Raw genomic sequence first — 22,733 nt, 5'->3', positions numbered from 1 at the left:
AATGCATTCATCAGAATGTCAAGAGTTCAGACTAGAAAGGTTTTGAACTGTATTTTGAAATGCATTCTAAAACCCACCTCCCTCTAAACAAAATGCTCCAGAGACTTTTTGTTTTAGCTGTTCATTCTCTCACCAGTAGAGGTAGAGGATTGGCTACCGCTTTCAGAGAACACACTCTGTCACTGAAATTGCACAGCAAGGTCATTTCTGTATCCAGCTGCATTTCTATTATAATCAGCTAACAAGAGCCTAGCGGCCTCTCGAGAATACAGGTCAAAGATAGCCCCCAGGATCAACAAAGCTGGAGTGAAAATTTCACTTCTTTGAAAACTTGCTGTGTGTGCTCAACACTTCGGATTGCTGGGGTTCTTGGGAAGACTAAGGAATTGCAAAGTATACTTAGAGGAAGGACCTGACATTCCTGGAGGAATCCTAGAATTGGGTCCTTTAACGGGCAGATCTGGAGAAGGTGGGAGAGGGCAAGAAAGTAAAGTGAGGGGTATGCCACCTATGTTTTCAGTGTGCTGGGTACCTAGGGCTCAGCTGCAGTTGGAGTTTTCAACAGTTATCCTTACTTTTATAAACATGGTTGTGATTACTTACATAGGATTTGTGATGACACTCTCAGCTCCTGTTCTGAATCTGAGGGAGTGTACTCAAGCTAACAAGTAAGTTTTCAAGGACATGTGTGGCAAATGCTCCCCCAGTGCAGAGATTAAGGGACTCAGTAAGCACTTGTCCCTTGACACAATGGGTGTCAATCTAGTTCTATTGATTCCTCTAAACTTTTCTGGAGTTCAGGAATCTACTCAATTCAAGAGCACGTTACCTGGGGTCCAGGCACCCAGATACCAGTCTAATTCACACAACCTCTTAACCTTAACGGTACAACCTCCATCTTTGGCTTCTGGCTAAAATAATTTCCCCACCCACTCCCGAGTTCTTTGGACTCTCCTCTGCCAATTCCCGGCAAGATCTCTGTTAAACTGCATTTGCAAATCGGGGTCTGGGGCACGCTGACGGTGTCCCAGCTCTGCTGTTCCCCAGTTTCCTCTAGCGTCACCCGTCAAGCTCCAGGGCAGTGCTAGGTCTAGGGTGAGGACAGTGAGGCACTTGCCTTGGTACCAAATGTAAGCGGGCGCTAAACAACTCAGTAATCAAGACGAATGATTATTTTAATGCACTATTTTAAAATATCAAAAGGAATACAAAAATCCATGATGAACAACGTTTCGAAATTTATAATAAAGACAGGCTCCCATCTTGCACTTGTAGGGTCCTGCCTCACTTGCCTCACCCTCATTCCAGCCCTGGGGCTCCAAGTAAACTTTATTTACAAAAACAGGCGACCGGCCAGAGCGCCATACTTTGTCTACACGAATCTTTCTTTAAAATATTGCATTAAATATTATTTATCTTGACTACCAAGTTTGGGAGGGGGGTGTTTGTTCTTTGGAGTCCCCTTAAATATCGCGCCTCACCCTTGACCAGGCACGTCGTGACCTCCCCTCCCTCCGCGCCCCCAGGCCTCCCCCAGGGTCCCGCGTCCGGGCCGGGTACTCTCTGGGGCCGCCCCTTCCTCGGGCCGGGTCAGGCGCTGCGGGCGAACCGGGTAGACGCGGAGGGCGGCCGGTGCCCGACTCCATGGCTCCTCCCTCCGCGCGCTGAGCCACTCAGCGGCCCCGGCACCCGCCCCCGTCGCCGGCCGCCCGGGCGCCGGCCTCCCCTATATAAATCGGCCATTTGCTTCGCTCCGCCCCAGAGCCTCGGAGTCCACGCCGGTTTCTTACTGTTCCCGCAGTCGCCCGCCTCCTCTTTCCTTCCAACATGACAGATGCCGCCGTGTCCTTCGCCAAGGACTTCCTGGCAGGTGGAGTGGCCGCGGCCATCTCCAAGACCGCCGTAGCGCCCATCGAGCGGGTCAAGCTGCTGCTGCAGGTACGTCCCGGAATCGGAGAGCCCGACCAGGAAGTGGGGGGAGGGGGTCGCGCGGGAAGCGGTGCCCCAGGGCCTGGGGAGAACGAACCCTCTGGACCAGTCCAGGGAAGTGGCAGCGTGGGAGCAGGGGTGGCCGCAGGGTCGGACCAAAAGGCAGACTTGAGGGAGATGCTTTAGTGATCTGAAGTTCAGGATCTAGGAAAGGGTCAGGGGCGGAGGGTCGGGGGAGGAAGCCCAGGGCCTGGGCATCCCGGAGGCAGCGAATTCGGATGGGACAGCCCGGGGGTGACTGGCTCCCGGGCCTTGAGGTCAAGGGCTAAGCCTGAAAGCCGGCACTGAAAAGAGGGACACCTGCCCTTACCGAAGACCTCAAGGTCGCGGCAAGGAGATAGCAGCCCCGTGGAGGCCGTGCGGCCGGTGGAGCTGCCTCACAGCCGGCCGCCGCGCTCTGACCTAGCCGGGCCGGAAGCCGGCGCAGGGAAGCGCGTGTCCCTTCTGCGTCCTCCCCCGCGCAGCCGCCGGCGCGTCCCCGCGGCCTGGCGTCCTGCGCGGCGCGCTCTCCCGCTCCGGCTCTAGAGGGCGCGCCTGCACGGGCGTAGGGGTGGTGGCCCACGGGTCACCTCCAGGAGAGGAGGGGGGCCAGAGCGGGAGGGAAGCCGCTCCGGGGACCCTGAGGCGTAGGCCACGGTCACCAAGGTGATTGCGCCCGACGTGGGCCTCGCCCTGATGCTTCTGAACCTGGGTCTGAGGTAATGACTTTTCTCCGAGGCTTAAAGGTCACGGGTCCGCTTGAGGGTGCCTCCTCCCCATCCAAAGGGATGGAGGCTTAATGCTTCTAAGGGTGCAGATCACCTCTTCCACCTGTGACAGCGTCAGAGGTTTGGGGGGCGTCCAGCCTGTGTGACATAGAAGACTAGATTTGGGGAAAGTGGGAGCCAGCTAACCTTTAAGGGTGTCTATTGAGATGATATATTCTCCTCGCTTTTCCCTTCTCCATGGTTATAACTCTCCCTGTTGGCCTCCTCCTTATCTGTCAGGTGCAGCATGCCAGCAAGCAAATCACTGCAGATAAGCAATACAAGGGCATCATAGACTGCGTGGTTCGTATCCCCAAGGAGCAGGGAGTCCTGTCCTTCTGGCGTGGTAACCTGGCCAATGTCATCAGATACTTCCCCACCCAGGCTCTCAACTTTGCCTTCAAAGATAAATACAAGCAGATCTTCCTGGGTGGTGTGGACAAGAGGACCCAGTTTTGGCGCTACTTCGCAGGGAATCTGGCATCAGGTGGCGCCGCCGGGGCCACATCGTTGTGTTTTGTGTACCCTCTTGACTTTGCCCGTACTCGTCTAGCAGCCGACGTGGGCAAAGCTGGAGCTGAAAGGGAATTCAGAGGCCTTGGTGACTGCCTGGTTAAGATCTACAAATCTGATGGGATTAAGGGCCTGTACCAAGGCTTTAACGTGTCTGTGCAGGGTATTATCATCTACCGAGCTGCCTACTTCGGTATCTATGACACTGCGAAGGGTAAGTTTGCTGTGTGCTTCAAAACTGTGTTCTCGTGAGATCATTTATAAGATCGTTGTGCCATCCTAATTTTCCAGGAGCCAGAGATTTCTTTGTAATTGCCGATGGAAGCCACGGTCACCCAGTACAGCCCTTTGTGTACAGATGAGATGTTGGGGATGAGGGGATGTGGCAGACAACAAGTCAGGAGGACTCTGCTTTCTGGTCAAAGTGTCTCTTTTCTATCCTCAGGAATGCTTCCAGATCCCAAGAATACGCATATCTTCATCAGCTGGATGATCGCACAGTCCGTCACAGCGGTTGCTGGGTTGACTTCCTATCCGTTTGACACAGTGCGTCGCCGCATGATGATGCAGTCAGGGCGCAAAGGAAGTAAGTTCCGCTTGAGCAGAAGACGAAGATGTGGGCATGGAGCAGGGGCACAAACTAGCCGTGCCTGTCTTTGAAAATGGCAGTCTGTTGAGATCGCAGATGGGGTTGGTTGGTCTGTGTCTACTGCACAGTTGCCTTTGAGTGGGCCCTTTGGGTGCTTATGCCCAAGAGGCATCCATGGTATTAGAGGTTAAGACCAGCGGGTAGTCTACATATCCCTGTGGTTCTCTAGCCACCAGATTAAGATTTCAGTGTTGCCCACACTAATGTGTCAGTGTTGGATTTTTAAAAACTGACATTAGCTCTTAGAGGTGGGGCTCTGGTTTAGTCTAGTTAAACCTAAGGATATTTCATCAGCCTCAGGTCACCAGCTCCTTGTCTTTGTCCTTTGCAGCGGATATCATGTACACAGGCACACTTGACTGCTGGAGGAAGATTGCTCGTGACGAAGGAGCCAAAGCCTTTTTCAAGGGCGCGTGGTCCAATGTCCTCAGAGGCATGGGTGGTGCTTTTGTGCTTGTCTTGTATGATGAAATCAAGAAGTTCACATAAGTTATTTCCTAGTTTTTCTTCTTCTGTGAACAGGCATGTTGTATTATGTAACATATCTTGAGCATTCCTGACAGACTGTCGGCTGTCTATTTATCAATGGCAACTATTTACCGGTTGAAAATGGGAAGCAATAATATACACCTGACCAGTTTTCTCTTAAAGCCATTTCCATTGACGATGATGGGACACAATTATGTTTTTTATTTTAGTCACTCCTGATGAAATAACAAATTTGAAGAAATAAAAAATACCTGAAATATAATTTTGTTTGTGGTTTATTTTCATGTAAAAGTACATTTTATAATTCAGTAAGTGCTGTGTTTGAGTAAAATGCTACCTGTTTAATAAATGCTACAGTATCTCCTGAGGTGAAGCGCTTTCTTCTACTTAGCGAAGAATAGCTCGGTCATGTGACCCATCAGCATTCCCAATACATCAGCAAAGTGAAATTCAGACCCAAAGCATCCAAAAAACCATTGGTCCATTGCCCGTGGACAGTCATAGCTGATGAGCTTTCTCTAAAAAGTACTATGTACCCACCTTTCCTATCTTGTGGTTATTAATCAAGAAATATAAGCTGAACTGTTCACTTTAGAATGGTGGTTCTATGAATTTCACCTCATTTCAACAGAAGTATTGTAAAATATAAGGTGGTAACAGCTAGCAACTTTTGTCCAGTTGCCTTCCCTCATCTATCTTCACCTGTCTCAAGTCATTTTAATTTAATCCTGTTCAAGCAGAGGATTAGAGCTGGCACAGTTACCCGGTGCTGAGATGGCAGTGCTGTTAACGATTATGGAGAGAGCTGCCACGACCTCAAAACTCATTTTACAAAGAGAAAAGGGAGCATCTGCATCTTGCCTAACATGAAAATAAGCCTGGTCGATGGACGACATTTGTTTTTTTTGGATAAACCCTTACTTGGGATCCACGTGAGAGTGTCTGCAATTTCTGTAGCTCTTGATAAGGCCTCAGAAATCCAGTGGATCTTACCTGTAACACGAGATTTATATGAAGAATAAAGCACCGTGGCTGTGAAGCCACAACATTTCAAAGTAGAAAGTGATAGGATCGGTGGTCCATGTGCACAGGTAAAACATTCCTGAGGAACATCTCGCACGCTGGCATGTTTAAGTGCCACTCACAGACGGTCTGCATCACAGGCGTTGGTGCCCAGGGGATCGTAGAGTTTGTTATGTGTCCCCCGGCCAAGCACCTTAATTGTAGTATAGGTTAGTTGTTGAGAACTCTTCACAATGTATACATATCGAATCGTCAAGTTGTATACCTTAAATATATAGTGTTTACGTGTAAAAGGTGTGGTAATAAAGTTGTTAGAAAAACCCAGGACTCTACTGGCATCAGGCCTGGATTCTGCCACTTGCTCTGCTGTTGGGTAAGTTATTTAATTTCTCTCAGCCCCAGTTTTCCTCATCTATAAAATGAGAATAATAATGCCTGCCTCCGAGGGTTGTTTCAAGGATTAAAGAATTTATGCAAAGCATAATTTATGCAAAGCATAATTTATGCAAAGCATCTACATAATAAACACTGTAAATGGTAACTGTGATAATCATTATGAGACAGTTAAGATTTCAGGGACTCCAGAATCGGAAGTACCTGGATTTGAATCCTGGCTTTGCTGCTTATTTAGCTGTATGGCCTTGGGCGAGTCACTTATCCTGGGTCTCAGTTTCCTCATCTGTAAAGTGGGGATTTAATAGTGCCAGCCATATTGCCTAGGGGTGTTGGGAGTGAGGGTTAAGTAACGTAAAGCGTGTAGAGCAATCAATATGGCGCCCGGCATCTAGTAAGCACTCATGTGACTTTTTCATAATCAGACATCCATTTTGTTGAATGAAGATCTGCCCAAGCAGAGAACTACTTAAAAATGAATTCAAATCCACTTTTCTTTCTCTGCAACAGCCTACACGTACTATTTTTTGCAGAATTTATATAAAATAAACTTCAGCTTAGGTCTTTTTCAGAGAATTTGTTCCTGAAAGGGGATAAGAGGCTCTCCACTTAGGGCTGCAAACCACAATACAAGAGAACCCAAGCCCCCTTTATGGTTATTACAATAGATGTGGACTCACTGAGCTGGCAGCTATTAAAATAAACCTAGGACCGAGCATTAATGATCAGAAAGAAAGAAGTGGCGCTTCCTACAATTGGGTGGCTGACAGATGAGGTGTTTTTTTTCCTCTCTTTCTATTCTTGTTGTTCAATGATTTTTGAAATTTAATTTAAAGACAAAGTGGTTTTAATCTCTCCAAGCTGTGCAGGATAGTGCTATAGAATTCATTATGTCCATTATGCTCATGCGAACATTGATGGTACACAATCTTAGCAACCCCCTAATTTATGCCGTTGTTTTGTTACTATTCAAAGCCTAACAGCATCCGTGAAGCCTGATTCCAGGTGAGAGAGCCAGAATACAGGTCAGCTCGCACACAGCCGTGCTCCCCATTCCAGGGGCCACTCCGCCCAGTCACTGAAGGCAGTGTGCTCCGGGTGCTCCAACCGCTGGAGAAAGAAACCAGGGGTGTCTCCCCACAGGGGCAGTTGTCGTGGATGGTAAGTCATTTAAGCCATTATTTTTGTATTAAAAGAGATGCGGATATGTTAGAGAGTCTATTGCACAATTTGAATGTGTTTTAAAGGGGCAAAGAGAGTTCTTGTGTATAGAGGACCATTTCTGGCACTGCCCTCAGACCCCAGGGGGAAACCTTTCAGCCTTCTCTGCCATTATGGACACTTCAGTAGAAAAAATCTTAAAGTATTGTTGTACCGGATGCTAGGTTTTCAAGCGTCCGTGTTCCTGTGGTAAATTGCATTTCTCCTGTGAAGTTTGTGAGCATAGTATTTCTAATTTGTTTTTTAGGTTTTCAACACAGTATCTGTACATGGTCATCAAAGTTGAACAGTAAAAAAAAGATATAAAATGAAAAGCAAACATTTCCCTGTCCTCCCTCTCCCATCCCTAATCCCCCTCCTCAAAAGTAACCATTATGAACAGTTTCTTGTCTATCCATCCAAAAAAAAATGTAATGCATCTTGTTGTAAGAGTAGCTGATTTGTTTTTATCTGAATCATATTCTGACTGCTTGGATTCAAAATGGCATGATTCGTTTAGACCGGTGTCAGACTGTGGGCATCAGGACTCACAGACGCTGTCAGAGGCAGGAGGGTAGGGAAAGGGTAGCTTCTGGACTCTGAGCAAGGATTTCTAAGTGTGACCCTTTATTAAAACCTTAAAAGGACGCCAGTACTTTCCTTTGCGCTTTTAGCTTTGGTCGCTGAGTGACCCGGGGGCAAGTCACTTTTCACATCACAACCTTAATTTCTCCTCTAAAGTCCTTCCAGTTTAGATGTTCTCTGGGTCCATCATTTTTACATAAAGCAGAATCTGAGAAAGGACTGGGATTAGGTGATTGAATCCTTCCAGAGAACATTTTAAAATATCTAACACAGTCGTTAAGTGCATAGTCTCTGACTCAGAACAGTCATTTGCAGACTGTGTGGGTGGGTTGGCGTTGGCAAATAAAATTACGAATGTAAAGATTTACATTAATTTCAGGACCAAGAAGCTGAGAAACAAAATTACAGCTCAGAGTTTGGGTCAAAGGTGGTCTGATTTACCTCAAAATAATTAACTTCGGTCTTTTCAGAGCCTCATTTTATTATGTGTAATGTGCACTTCGGTATGCAGGTGGACATTTATTGGAACAACAAATATTGGATGCTACAGTTTCTGGACACACACAAAAATGCCTTGCGGTCCACTCAAAATGTTTGGAGGAGCTTGCCCATCATTTCAGCCATTTGCTTTAAGTGCAGGTGAACAAGTTCAGATGCATGGTGTTCTTCTTAGCCAAAGGCTTAAAAGAGCCTTTGGTATCCCGGCAACAAATATAAACAATGTTCAAGTGACAGACTGGGCAGTATTTTCACTGTTCCCTCTTCGGAGACACAACTGAGTGACATGAAAACAGTATTAATCCATGGTTTCTCCATGGCTGTCAGTCGAAGAGGGGTCTCATTTTGATGGTGAACGTCCATCCTGGGATTTCATTTCCTTGTGTGACTTTTGTAATGCAGGGAGGAAATTTAGCACTGTTGAGATTTAAGGGAACTTGTGGGATCTAATCTCCCAACATGTTTCACCGTCTCTAATGTTTTCACTCCCACAGCGGAGATAGTTGTGGCCATAAAGACATAACCAGGGCAAAGTCTGTGCTAGACCACTCTCGACAGATCAACTTCCGAGGGCCTCGTGTTTGGGAGTGAAAAGGGCAAGTCTTCCGTCTAAATGAGCTTCCAATGCCCTGCTGGGTGAGGGGCAAACGTACTCTGTCATGGCAGAGAGAGACATGCCGCGAACCTAACGATGCTTCAGCCTCGGAGCCGCCCCCTTGCACGGGCCCCTTTCCCGCCCTGGGAGGCACCGTGGCAATATATTCATTTGGTCATCTGGTTTTGTAAAATGTTCAAAAGATATGTTTGTGTTTTTTAAAAGAGGGCACCCAGATTATATATAACTATATAAACTGATATCCCCACAAAACCTGCATCTACTCCTGCTGACGGAACTGGAATAGATAAAGGAATTTGGAGGCAGCCCTGTACGTCAGGCAGAGGCGTCACCCAGGTCTGGGACTTCCTTGTCACCTGGGCTCCCCACTGCTCCCCATCTTCCCACTCAGGACTCGCTCATGAGACTCTTTTGGACTAGAGGTCTCATTTTCAAATACCAAACTTTCTCACTTGACAGCTGTGCAATTTTTTTTTTTTTTTGGCCTTACCACTCAGCATGCAGGATCTTAGTTCCCCGACCAGGGATCGAACCCGTGCCCCCTGCAGTAGAAGCACAGACTGCTAACCACTGGACTTCCAGGGACTTCCCGACAGCTATCCAATTTTTACTTAACTGCTTTGTGCCTCAGTTTCCCCATCTGCCATTCGTGGATAACAACAGTACCTACCTCATAGGAATAGTGTGAAGATTAGCAAGGTTAATATGTGTAAAGTTCTTAGAACAATGTGGGCACCCGCTTTACACAGTTTTGCTATTATTATGACTGTTATTGTTTTATTGGAATTCTTTAAATGATTTTTGTTTCATTCATGGGAGACTGATGTAATGGATTTATCCCTGACCTACAGATTTCTGAAACAGTCTCAAGAAAATGCCACATGTCCTATAGACAGTGAATCACACACACACACACACACACACACACACACGAACAAAGCAAAGGTTGTAAAGAAAGAAAAGGACACTTGGAGTGGACTGAATGGAAACGTGGTTATAGTGGTAATCCTGAACTCTAAGTTAGAGCACTTATTTTACAACACTGACTATTCAAGGGAGCAAAGGCCAAAAATAAATCCATCCTGCCTCATACCCAGACCCCACTGCCCTGCTGGCCCAGGGGCACTATGGGATCACCGGGGTTCCCTTTGCTCTTGTAGTATTTCAAGGAATCCATGAGGTCCCAGCCTGATTACCCAAGTCTATGATGTGACTCCCTAGGGAAAGAAGCTGCTGGGGAGAGGCAACACACCAAGACCTTTGGAAGCAAAAGGTATCCTTTCACTTTTGCAATTAAGTTCAGGAATCAGGAGTCCCTTTGTTACAAAGATTGAGCCTTGTAGTGGGCTTACCCTAGAAGTGAAGGTCAGGGGGTAAAAGTGCTTGCACTTCTGGGTAAAAGCATGCTGTTTGCCAATTAGGATTTAAAAGCTGCGAGTTTGGCCATTGAAATTGTAATCCCACTTCAGCTCCATGTTTCTGTCTGTCTTGGGTCACATCACACCTCATCATGGGTTAGTGCCTCATTTTGTCCGCCAGGAAGATTGGGAATCAACTTTTCTTGTTTGGGTTACAATACCATTTGGTTTCTTTTTTAAAAAAATTGTATTCAAATGTAGTTGATTTACAATGTTCTGTTAGTTTCAGGTGTACAGTAAAGTGATTCAGTTATACACACACACATATATAAATATTTTTACAGAATCAGATACAATATCATTTCTTAAGTCTTCTACCGAGGACTGTGGCCCTTTTCAGAATTTCTAGATCTAGACGTATTGGATTGTTAAGCCTGCTTCTGCTGATTAAACAATCAATACAACCAAATACCATGATTTCTCTAAAACTACAGAATCAGGATCATAGCTAATTATTTTGACCTCCTATATGCCAATGTTGTGCCAAGCACTTTGCATGGATTAACTCTCCTGGCCCTCTCAGCAGCCCTGAGAGGTAGGTATTGTTATTAGCTCCATTTTACAGCTGATGAAACTGAGGCTTAAAGAGGTGAGGTAACGTACTCTGAGCTGTCCTTGACTTTCAAAGAGAACTTCAAGGCTATCCTGTCCAACTACTTATTTTCAGTCATGAAATATATTAAAATATGAAAGCTGGCTAGTTTCAACAACAGACAAAATCCACCTGACAAATATTCAATTAAATAGAAATTGTAATAACCGAAGCACTGTTTACAGAGTTCATTTTTAGAGTATGGGTTATTTACTCTTCCAGCCAATTTAACAATTATTGTTTAAGAATAATTACTTGAACCTAAAGCTACATTTGATTTTATTCAAGTTTCCCAAGCTTTTCAGGAGAGACCCTCCTTTTAAATTTATTTATTTTATTTATTTCATTTTTGGCTGTGTTGGGTCTTCGTTGCTGTGCACGGGCTTTCTCTAGTTGCGGTGAGCGGGGGCTACTCTTTGTGGGGTGCGCGGGCTTTTCTTGTTGCGGAGCACAGGCTCTAGGCGCGCAGGCTTTAGTAGTTGTTGCACACGGGCTCAGTAGTTGTGGCACATAAGCTCAGTGGTTGTGGCTCATGGGCTTAGTCGCTCCATGGCACGTGGGATCTTCCCGGATCAGGGCTCAAACCCATGTCGCCTGCACTGGCAGGCGGATTCTTAACCACTGCGCCACCAGAGAAGCCCCCAGACCCTCCTTTTAAAAGGAGGCACTGAGCAAGCGCCCGTCTAATGTTATTTGCCTGAGGCTGGGGTTATTGGGTTATTGAGCCATTGGGTAAGGCCCAACCTAACTAACACAACCACATGACCACGTGGTGTTTGGCGCCCCCTCACCTCTTGCCAGGGTTAGGGGTTGGGAGGGGGCGTCTCAGCAAAATGCTGACACCCGGGCGTTGGTCTATTTTAGCTGATTGCACCAGCTATGGAGAGACAATAACTTGTGCCTCTTGTCCTGCTACTTCCACTCATGCTCCAAAGTCCCAAACCAAGCTGCTTGCCATTCCCTCACCAGGCATTCACGTTCATATTTCTGAGCTTTGCTGTACTATTATGTGGACTACAGAAAAACGCTCAACCTAAAAGTCGTGAGTTATGTTTTATTCGGGGACCTTACTGAGGACTGCACCCGGGGAGACTGCCTCTCAGACAGCTTAGAGAGCTCTGAGGAACTGTTCCAAACAGGCAAGGGAGGGGCCAGGATATATAGGAGTTTTTGCAGGAAAAAAAAAATGTGGTTGAACATCAAAAGATTACTGCTAATTACAAAAACAGGCACCTCAGGTTAATGATTTTAGCACTTTTCTGTGTATGTGAAGATGCAAGAATCTGGGCTCATTGAAATCATTCCTTAGATATGCATCTTAACTATCTGTAGCCAGTATCCCCTTTTTCTCCTTTCTGAATTCCCCTCAGGGCGCGCCGTGTTGGGCTGGGGGTGCAGCTGCAGTGGCCCCTGGCCTGATGGCGGGCAACATTCTTTGTTTACTGAAATGGCAGGCGGTTTTGTCCGCAGTTACCCGCCCTCTGCCCCGCCCCACCTGCCCTTCCCTACCTCTCTGTCAAGGCACGGTCCTTCAGGACCCAGTTGCCATCACGCCTTTTTCTGCAAGCCTTCCCAGACTCCACTAGCCAGTGGTCGCTGCCCTTTCCTTTGAACTGCTAAAGTAGTCTATTTATGTCAGCTCCATGAGCCAAGGAATTTTGTCTGTTCAATTCATGGTTGTACCCCCAGTGCCTAGAACAGTGCCCGGCACGTAGTAGTTGTTCAAGAAATTATTAAGCAAATGAATTATAATGTTTGTGTCATTGTATGATGACTAAGTATTTACTTGTCTGTCTCCATTAGGGGCTATGTCTCGTTCCTCTTTACATTCCTAACATGGAGCAGAGAACTTAACACATAGCGGATGTGTGGTAAATGTCCATTGGAGGGAGAAATGAATGAGAGGATGAATGAATGAACATGTAAACTGTGCTCCCTCAGGAGTGAATACTGGCTGGATCCAGCATCTTGTTCCCTGGGAACGACTCTGCAGTAATAAATTGCACAGGGCCTTCTTGATTGGCATCTATTGTTTGCCCAGCTCCTGGCCTTGGAGGGAGGCTCTGGATATAGCAGGGGTTTGGAAATCACTGGGTTCCCACACTGCTGCTATATTGTCCATGCTAGAGCCACGGTCTTAGAAACTCCCCTCCCCAAATCTGTGTGAAAAATAGGTACGACTCCACAGCAAGTCCTCCTAGCAACCTGTGGACATAATGCTGCCTATTCAATCACGAACCCGAAACACGGATCCCTCCATATAGTAAGTGCTTGATGAGTATCTGGTTGTGATGGTGACAATGCTGAACACTGACTGTCACACAAGATGACTCAGGCCACTGCAAGGGGAGAGGAATAGGCATGTTACTGGGGCACCTGAGGACGCTGCCATCAGAGCTGTACCGACTGCACACCCACGTGACTTATTAGGGCTGATTAGGCCAGACATACTCCTGTGCCTGGGCCTGATGTTCCCAGCCTCTAAGACAGACCCAGCCACAGAAAGCCGATGAGAACCCTAGAGTGAATGTGACCCTCTTTGATCTGCTCTGAAGGCAAGTGGGTTTGCTCTCTCTTGAAGGTGGGTGGGAAGCCCCCAGGGATTTGCTCTGTTACTGCTCACCCATTGTCATTTCTAGAGCTTTTTATTGTGGGCCAGACACTCTTCTAATTGTGTATGGATTCTGTCATTTAATCCTTTCAGCTGCTTTATGATGCAGGTGCTATGATTACCATTTTCCAGATGTGGATAACTGAGGCAAGCCATATATATATATATATATATATGCATATATATAGCACCTGCAGCTGAAAACCCTTAAAGCAGAGCCCCCCCCCCCCACTTAAGAGAGGACCAGGAAGCACTGCAGGATTATGTGGTTCCTGGAAAATGACCAGGGACATCCGATGAAGGAGAGTGGTCTGCAGCATCAGGAGAGGCCTTGGTGTAGTGGTTAGAAGATGGCTCTGCCTCTTTCCAGCTGTGAGGCCAGGCGGTGGACAAGGTGCTGAGTTCTCAGTGCTTCAGCTTGCTCAGCTGTAAAATGGGGTCAAAAAGAGCACTGTAGTGCGGATTAAATGAGTCAGTACTTGCGAGGCGCATGGAACAGAGCTTGGCACAGAGTACGTGCTTAAGTGTTAAATGACGGCCGGGCTCTCTGGAGACCGCCAGCCTCGTCCCTTGAGGTGCTGGTTTTTTCAAGGGAAACGTTGTAGGGGGCGCTCTCGGCATGTTAGCTACGATAGTCTTTGCTGCGGACGGGGAGTGGGGGAGGAGTAGCAGAGGGAGATGTCCCCTCCCGCCACGGGGGCGACTGAAAGCAGCTACCTAGGAGAGAGGAGGGCCGGGCACCCCCTGAGGGGAAAACGCGGCTGCTGTGGGCATGATGGCGACTGAAAGCCGCTGGAAGCGCAAGGCTGGATGAGAGATACGGGCTAGGAGACCCGCCGCGCAGCCGCCGCCGCCGCCGCCGCCGCCAATGGCAAACTCGCCTCGCCGGGCTCAGCCGCCTCCTCGCAGCTGCCTGCAGAGGGCGCGCTGCTTCTCTGCTCGGCCCGGCGCTGCTGCCCGGCGGCTGCGAGTGCGGCGCCCTAAACGCAGGCAGCTCTCCAACCATCTCGGGCCAACCCACCTCCTCCAAGAAGCCTGCCCTGACCACTTCGACCACAGTCTTCCTCCCCTGATCCCCTAAAGCATCATCCGCGCTTGCATAATTTAGAACTCGGATATGTGATGGCTGGTTCGCTGTGTCGGATGTATTGGGAAGTTTTGGCTTCACAACATATCATACCTTGTATTTCTCCCCCGCACCACACGCGGCCCCTGGCGCACCGGTAGCCACATAGCGAGTGCCCAGCGAACACTTGACTCGCCTCTACGAGGTCCCGCTGTAATGACTCCCCAGGGAGACTCTCGGGGTCCCTGATGTCTGCCAACAGAGCCCAGGGTTGGCAGAAAGGGCGCCTAGCAGGATGCCTGCATGGCCTCCCTTGACACCTGAGCCTTCACTAACCGGGTGGGACTGATATAGCCCACCTCCAGAGGCAGTGCCTTGCGCAGAGGAAACCTGTCTGCAGGGAAGCCCACGGATATGGAAACATTTGCCAAGCCCGGGCTTCAGGGCAGAGTCCTGTGCTGGGCACCCGGGACACAGAGATATAAACAAGGTCCTTGCCCTCATGGGAGGCAGCGTGGAAAAATGGAAACGAGATGGAGAGTCAGAAAATTCCCACATGCTAGCTGCGTGACCTTGGGCACATCGTGTCGCCTCTCTGAGTCTCAGTGTCTTCATACGTATCTCTAAGAGGGTCTGGAGTGGGGTGGAGTAGGGGTGATCAACATCTACTGTAGCCAGACCTATAATTTTTCCACTTTCATGAGGAGAATATATTTGTTTACTGAGAAATTTATATTATATTTTTAAGTCAAAAAAATTAAGTGGAAGTGGTAGCGTTTTGTGACAATCAAATGATAAAATATTTATGAAAGCTTTTTGTTAAATCGAAGAGGCTCCACAAAGGTTCATCACTTTTTCCACTGCTAAAAATACATAGTAGGCACTCGGGTAAATGCTTCTTGAGGAGGATGAAAATGTTTCCCAGGTGATGAGGTGAACAGTTAACTCAAGGTTACAAGATCCATACATAAACATGGAAGTTAAGGATACAAGAAGGTCTAGACACTTGAGTTATCCAGATGGTAAGTGTCGAATGAATGACTCCAGAAATCACTGTGGGTAGATGGTCAGGGGAGGCTCCGCCACGGGCACAAGTCTCGGGATCAGCCTTGAGGACTGGATTGGATTTTGGTAAAGAAACACCGGGAAGACCATCTAGGCAGAGGAATGCCTGTAAAGGTGCGAGGCAGGAAGGAATGAGTGGTTGGAAACTGCCAGTGCCAGCAGGTAGTTTTTTGCTATCGTATCCAGTCCTTGGCGTGTAGTAGGCTCTCAATAAGTATTTGTGGAGGGAAGGAAGGAAGGGAGGGGGGAGGGAGGGAGGAGAGAAAGGGAGGGAGGGAGATGAATTAATTTGGCCAAGTTGAGACCAAAGCTTCCCATGAATCACGAGTCAGGACAAGCAGACGAACGGAAACTAGAGGGACACAGAGTTGTCTAACATCCCTGAGACTCATTTTCCCTTCTGATGATAATCCTCACCTCGCAGGACTGTCCTGAAGATTCAATGACAGGATGCGTATAAAGCACCCGCGGCAACCCACAGGGACACTCGGTAGCCATTGTGATCACAGCTCTGAGGCTGGAGCAGATTTCGGAGGACTGCTTTGTGCACATTAGTCCATCAGTCAGTATTTTTGGCTGAGAGGAAGGTTGGGGACTTGGAACTTTTTCCCTGTAGGCAGCGGGAACCTCATATGCAAGGTGGGGTGAGGTGTGGGCTGCGGGGCAGGAAGGGAGGAGGTGCAGGTGCGAGGCTGCTGTAACTCGGAGAGGATTAGGACAGGCTAGGGCAGTGGCAGTGGAAATGGAAAGAAAGGGATGATAGGAAGAGGAGAAGCAAGGGGACTTGTTATTTTTGAAAGGAGACTGCCTGGAAATGGCTGCAAACTAAAAGGGGAAACAGGGACTTCCCTGGTGGCGCAGTGGTTAAGAATCCACCTGCCAAGGCAGGGGACACGGGTTCGAGCCCTGGTGCAGGAAGATCCCACATGCCGCGGAGCAACTAAGCCCATGCGCCACAACTACTGAGCCTGCGCTCTAGAGCACGCGAGCCACAACTACTGAGCCCTCGTGCCACAACTACTGAAGCCTGCACGCCTAGAGCCCATGCTCCGCAACAAGAGAAGCCACCGCAATGAGAAGCCGTCGCATCCAACAAAGAGCAGCCTCTGCTCTCCGCAACTAGAGAGAGCCCGTGCGCAGCAACGAAAACCCAACGCAGCCAAAAATAAATAAATAAAAGTAAGTAAATAAATTAATAATAATAAATAAAAGGGGAGACAGGTATGAGGTCAGAAAGATGCAGAGACCTCCCAAGTGGGTTTTACTGCAAAGAGTGAGGATCCAAGTGCTTTCTGGACTCCCTTAACGAACTGAATCCACATTAGTTCAGAGAATGATTCTGGGATCAGAGTGGCCTAGGTTCAGATCCCAGCTCTACCACTTCTTAGCTCCATGTCCTAGGGCAAGCCACTTAACCTCCCTGAGCCTCAGTTTCCTCATCTGGAAAATGGGGAGAGTAATAACGGCACCCGCCTCACAGAGCAGTTGTGGCGTTTCAATGAGATAATGTGTAAATGAGAGAGAGCCTAACAAACAGCGCTCAATGAACGGTAGCTGGAGTCCTCGTTATTGTTAATAGTAACAATAAAGCAATGTGCTACATATTGAATATAGAAAAAACTTGGAAAACACAATGGCAGGTGCGTAGGAGGTGGGTTTTACCCTGAGTTGTTGAAGGTAAAGAGGCAGGAGTTGTGAGAGCAGAGCGGGGAGGGCATTCCAGGCAGAAGGAAAGGGCCGATGTCTTCAGAGCTGGCGGGTGACTTCACGCGGCTGGCTCGCCGGGTCTACATTGGCAAGGACGGAGGCTGCTGCGATGGGGCTGGTGCAGCAGGACCTGTGGGCCAGGCATGGGAGGCAGCTGAGTCCTCACCTCAGCATGAAGAAGCCAGGGAAGTGATATGAGGGAGTGTCTCCAGTGATTATTGCTAGAGAAGTCCTCTTGGTCTCCAGCCTCAGCATGTTAGAAGAGGAAAGCAAAGCCATGAGAGCAAGTGTATTAGTCACGGTTCTCCAGAGAAACAGAATGTATACATAAAATAGGAATTGGCTCCTGTGATTATGGAGGCCAGGAAGTCCCAAGACCTGCCATCTGCAAGCTGGTGATGTAACTCAGTTGGACTCTGAAGGCCTGGGAGCCAGGTGGCTGATGGCATAAGTCCAGGTCCAAGTCTAAAAGCCCAAGAACCAGGAGCGACAATGTTCGAGGGAAGTAGAAGATGGATGAAGTGAAAAGAGCAGATTTGACTTTTTTCTGCCTTTTTGTTCTTTTGGGGTGAGGAGCCCTCAACAGATTGGATAATGCCCGCCTACATCGGGGAGGGTGACCGGACCATCTTTACTTCTACAACCGAGTCAAATGCTAATCTCTTCCGGAGACACCCTGACAGACACACCCAGAAACAATGGGCATCCCTTAGCCTAGTCGACACAAAATTAACAACGACAGCAAGCTAAGGAAGAGAAGGGCCCCAGGGCTCTCTCCCTGCAGGGGAAGCCCTGGTGGGACTAAACCGAGAGTATGGAATAAGGGAGTCAGAAAATTTCTTTGCTCTGGACCCTAAACACGTATCAACAATTCCAAGGTGATGACCCAATGGGACCTAGAAATCAGCTTCTACCCACAAAACCCTCAGCTATCAGCTGCAAAATGCTCATCCCAGGTAGCACCTTCCCCACTCCCAACCCAGGGGCGGTAAACTGGCAGGAGGTTTTTGGCATTTTTTAATCCCAGGGCCTGGTCTAAGGCTTCCATTTCCATGCTGATTTTATAAGCAGATCTTTCTCAGGCCTTGACTCAGGGCCAGCTGAGCTGGGCTCATTTCCTGTCTGCGCAAATGGTATGCACCCATATAACCCTTGGTTACCTAGGCCCTTGGAGGGAAGCCTTGGCCTAAATAGCCCCGAACAAGAGACAACAGAAAAGCCTTTTATATTTAGCTTTAGGGTATCATAAGTGATTTTTTGGCAGCACATTTCCCTTCCTAAATAGGGTTGGATTAGGCTAATATTAAAATGAACTTTGGACTTCCCTGGTGGCACAGTGGTTAAGAATCCCCCTGCCAATGCAGGGGACAGGGGTTCGATCCCTGGTCCGGGAAGATCCCACATGCCACGGAGCAACTAAGCCCGTGTGCCACAACTCCTGAGCCTGTGTGCCACAACTACTGAAGCCCACGTGCCTAGAGCCCGTGCTTCGCAACAAGAGAAGCCACTGCAATGAGAAGCCCGCGCACCGCAACGAAGAGCAGCCCCGCTCGCCGCAACGAGAGAAAGCCTGCGCGCAGCAACAAAGACCCAGTGCAGCCTAAATAAATAAATAGGGCTTCCCTGGTGGCGCAGTGGTTGAGAGTCTGCCTGCCGATGCAGGGGACGTGGGTTCGTGCCCTGGTCCGGGAAGATCCCACATGCCGCGAAGCAGCTGGACCCGTGAGCCATGGCCGCTGAGCCTGCGCGTCTGGAGCCTGTGTTCCGCAACGGGAAAGGCCACAAGAGTGAGAGGCCTGTGTACCGCAAAGAAAAAATAAATAAAATAAAAAATAAATTGAACTTTATGAGAGGCAGTACCTCAGAGTGCATAAAAGCCTTAATAGCACCGTGGTTACAGGCTCATAACCACACTGTCTGGTCACCACCACTTACTAGCTTTTTGTCTCTCTGAAGCTGAGTTTCTTCATCTGTAAAACGAAAAGAGCCAGAGTCCCTTCCTCCCTGGGTGTTTGTGAAGACTGCGTGAAATACAATGCATGTAAAGCACTTAGCCCCAGCCTGGCCCACGGAAGCATTCCGTAAGGGTGGTGGTCATAATGGTCCTCACATTATTATTATTCTCCCAGCAGACCCGTTGGGCTTTGGAGAAAGGAAGCCGGCAGGTATCCTGGGGGACGGGCATGTGAGGGGAAGTCAGACCAGGATTAAAGACTGTCAGCATACAATCCAGAAAAAACAGTCCACACTAGAAAACTGACTGTGTCCACTTGTTATCCTGAAAACCACCAGAACCTGCTTTCTCGACCCTTGTTCTCAGACTTGCGCCAGTTCCTCAGCCGACTGAGGCCAGGGTGAGCAGGTGGTGTTGGCCGGCGACCAGCTGGACACCGAGCCTGTTGGGAAGCACTTCTCTGTGCCCGGGGCGGGCCCGGCTGGGGACAGGTGTGTGTTTGCCAGGTGAATGGTTGCTATCCACGTGGTCACCTTTGTCTGTGAAGAGGGAGGAGGAGGCCAAAGCCTGTGGAAGGAGGCCAAATCCCTTCTGCCTTGGGCGGGCCTCACCTGCCTCCGAATTCTTGTCAGGTTAGCAGTTTCCTCATGTGACATGTTTGGAAAAAAAGACTAGAAAACATACAGGTTTTTTTTTCCTAGCTAGGACATGGTAAAAAGACCTCTTGGAAATAACTGTCATGGCTAAAGCCTGGCCTGTGTCCCAAGCCAGGAAGACAAATTGGTAAGTTCAGTCTTTATGTCCTGGATCTTCCACTGCCCACAACCCAAAGCTCTTTGGACACGCCTTTGTGAGCCCTTATCCTGTTTATTTCCCCATTTACATGTCTTCACGTTTGTCTCTCCCTCTTACGTCATTTATTTTTTGCAGAGGTAATATACAGGTAACATGTGTCTCTGATACCAAACTCACAAGGCATAAAGGGTTTGCAGTGGCAACATGGTCGCCCTCCCACCACCGTTCTCTAACCACCCCCAGGTAATGTAATCCCTGTTCCCGCGTTCCGCCGGTCCCCTCCAGAGATCATCTGTGAAGACGCAAGCATACATACGTCAGCACAAACGGTAGCATTCTTTTTTTTTAAAATTTATTTATTTTTGGCTGCGTTGGGTCTTCATTGCTGTGTGCGGGCTTTCTCTAGTTGCGGCGAGCAGGGGCTACTCTTCGTTGCGGTGCGCAGGCTTCTCATTGCGGTGGCTTCTCTTATTGCGGAGCACAGGCTCTAGGCACGTGGGCTCAGTAGTTGTGGCGCACTGGCTTAGTTGCTCTGCGGCATGTGGGATCTTCCCAGACCAGGGCTCGAACCCGTGTCCCCTGCATTGGCAGGCGATTCTTAAGCACTGCGCCACCAGGGAAGCCCCACAAATGGTAGCATTCTTACTCACGTTTGTATTCCCGGTGCCCAGCAGAGGGCCAAACACATAGGCCTTCCAAAAAAGTATGTTGGTTGCATGTTTGTTTGCTGCAAAGTTTGTTGCCCTCATCCCAGCCCTGGGTGTCTGTACTGTCTGGTTGATGTTCCCACGGTCATATCAGCAAGTTCCCTGTTTGGGCGCGCGGCTCTGGCTGTACTTTCTCAGGACTGAGATTTACAAAGAGGCCACTGGGGCCTTGCTTACTATAAACGACTCATTATGTTTCGCGTTAGTACTCGGAAACACCATCCTGGTGCACTCATTTTCTTCCCTGCTCTCTTTGGTGTCAAACCAAAGCTGAGCTATGGCCGCTCTTTGGTGGTAGTGCTCGCCTGAGGCTAGGGTTAAAGAGATTTTGATGCCATGTTCATCTGCGGGGAGTCTCATTCAGCTCAGAATTTTGGCTCAGGAAATAAAATGCAGGAGTTTCTGAACCACTGCGGTATGCCTCAGCCCCTGCCAGGGCTGGCTTTTCCAGAAGCATCCAAGCATTCAGACAGTGCCCTCATTCGCATTCTCTCTCTCTCTCACCCTCCCTCTCTCTCTCGCTCTCTCCCTCTCTCTCCTCCTCATGTGACTAGGGGACAGGTTGGACTCTACTTGATCTGTATGAAAGCACCTAAGGAAGAAAGGAAAGCGGGGAGGAGAAGGGCCACTCCTTGCCCTGCTCTGTTCTCACAATGTTTGCAAACCCAGGGAGGCAGCAGGGCAGAAGAGTAAAGAGAACAGAGTCTGGGGTCACACTACCTGGGCTGGAGTCCTGAGTCTGCCGCTTAGCAGCTGTGTGACCTTAGGCAAGTTATTTAACCTCTCTGTGCCTCAGTTTTCTTTAACCGTAAAATGGGGATGATACCTGTACCTACTTTAAAAGATTGTTTTGAGAATTTAATGTGCTAGATTGTAAAGCATTTAAAACCGTCCCTGGCATATGGTAAATGCTATATAAGTGCTTTTGAAATAAAAATAAAACTTTTAATGTTAGTGGTTCCTGTGTTAGATCTATTTTCCTGAATTTAGCCATTCCCTAGCTGTAAGTTTCAAGGGTTTCACTTACTGATCTGGGGCCCCTTGGTGCATTTTTATTTTCCTATTGGGAAAAAGCCGAATGCTGTCTTAGAGAGGAAAACCGAAAGAACAGCCCTTATGAAGGATAAAAGTTCAGTATAAAGGCAGGGTTGTGTCACTATGCTGACTTTTGCCTGGGGCTGCTCTGGGGCCCCTCTCTGCCTCTAGAGGGTGAGCAGAGCCCTCTCGAGAGCTGCCCCAGCCAGTGCCTTCTGGGAAGAGTTGCTCTGGCTGCCGAGCTGGGTGCAGCGCTCAGCCTCTCCAAAGATGTGTATGCTGTTATGGCAATGGGCCTCGGCCCTGAGGGGCTGCAGAGCAAGAAGACAGCCTGGAATCCAGGTCCAGATCTTGGCGGTCATCAGAGGTCATTCTACCGGATTGGCAGGCTATGCTGCAGACAACAGGGGTGCCCCATGCTCTCCAAAGGGCTCCTCCTAGGCCTTCCCGCCCGGTCTCTCCTGCTTCTGCATCAGCCCAACACAGAGCGGCGTGCCTTCCAAATGACCTAGCACCAGAAAGACATCCAAAGAAAGCTCGCCGAGTGTGTATAGTTCAGCCAGGAGCTCCTGGTGATGTTCCATGGGAGGAGCCAGGGACTATCATCTGGGAAGGCTTCAGGCCTCAGGATGGGTCCTGGACAGCCCTTGGTCACTCTCAGAGATGCACTCAGTGACGGGATCCCCGATGACCCTGACCACGTACCCCTGCGTGTCCTGTACCTTGTGATCAGGCGGGGCTGGGCCCAGCTGTGCGAGCAGGGGTTCAAAGGGCACGCCACTTGGCACACAGGTGTTGCCCACAGAGTTTAGTACAGTTCTGTGGAAATTGAACAAAAGCATTTCCTTAACGACCAGTATACACGTATGGACTCATTCAGCAAAGGTTCAAGTGCCTGTTATGAACAAGGCCCTGTGCCAAGTACTGAGGGGAGGGGAAGAGGATACAGAGACGAGTTAAGTGAGGTCCTTGCCCTTAAAGACTGTCCTCTACTGGAGACGCCAGCCATATAGGTAACCAGCTGAAATATGAGACGCATCTCTTTAACTGATTTGACATTTGCTGAATACATATGCTGGGCG

The 22,733-nt window shown here is 48.7% G+C and overlaps 1 protein-coding gene across 1 annotated transcript; it reads left to right on the top strand.

The window, feature by feature from the left end:
* The first annotated feature begins 1,742 nt into the window (after positions 1–1,742).
* On the top strand, positions 1,743–4,648 carry SLC25A5 (solute carrier family 25 member 5). Its single transcript, XM_067722444.1, has 4 exons — positions 1,743–1,938; positions 2,976–3,462; positions 3,694–3,834; positions 4,229–4,648. The coding sequence occupies exons 1-4, from the start codon at positions 1,828–1,830 to the stop codon at positions 4,384–4,386; spliced, it is 897 nt and encodes a 298-aa protein (XP_067578545.1). The 5' UTR covers positions 1,743–1,827; the 3' UTR covers positions 4,387–4,648.
* The last annotated feature ends 18,085 nt before the right edge of the window (positions 4,649–22,733 follow it).

The sequence above is a fragment of the Pseudorca crassidens genome, chromosome X, assembly GCF_039906515.1.
Source record: "Pseudorca crassidens isolate mPseCra1 chromosome X, mPseCra1.hap1, whole genome shotgun sequence".
NCBI lineage: Eukaryota > Metazoa > Chordata > Mammalia > Artiodactyla > Delphinidae > Pseudorca > Pseudorca crassidens.
Note: the sequence above shows the minus strand (reverse complement) of the source record. Positions and strands in the feature narration are given on the sequence as shown.

Bases quoted from the DNA above. Each gene is read 5' to 3' on its own strand.
- SLC25A5 (XM_067722444.1), top strand. From the start codon at position 1,828: ATGACAGATGCCGCCGTGTCCTTCGCCAAGGACTTCCTGGCAGGTGGA. The intron at 3,463-3,693 runs GTAAGTTTGCTG...TTCTATCCTCAG, and splicing joins TATCTATGACACTGCGAAGG to GAATGCTTCCAGATCCCAAG. The intron at 3,835-4,228 runs GTAAGTTCCGCT...TGTCCTTTGCAG, and splicing joins GCAGTCAGGGCGCAAAGGAA to CGGATATCATGTACACAGGC.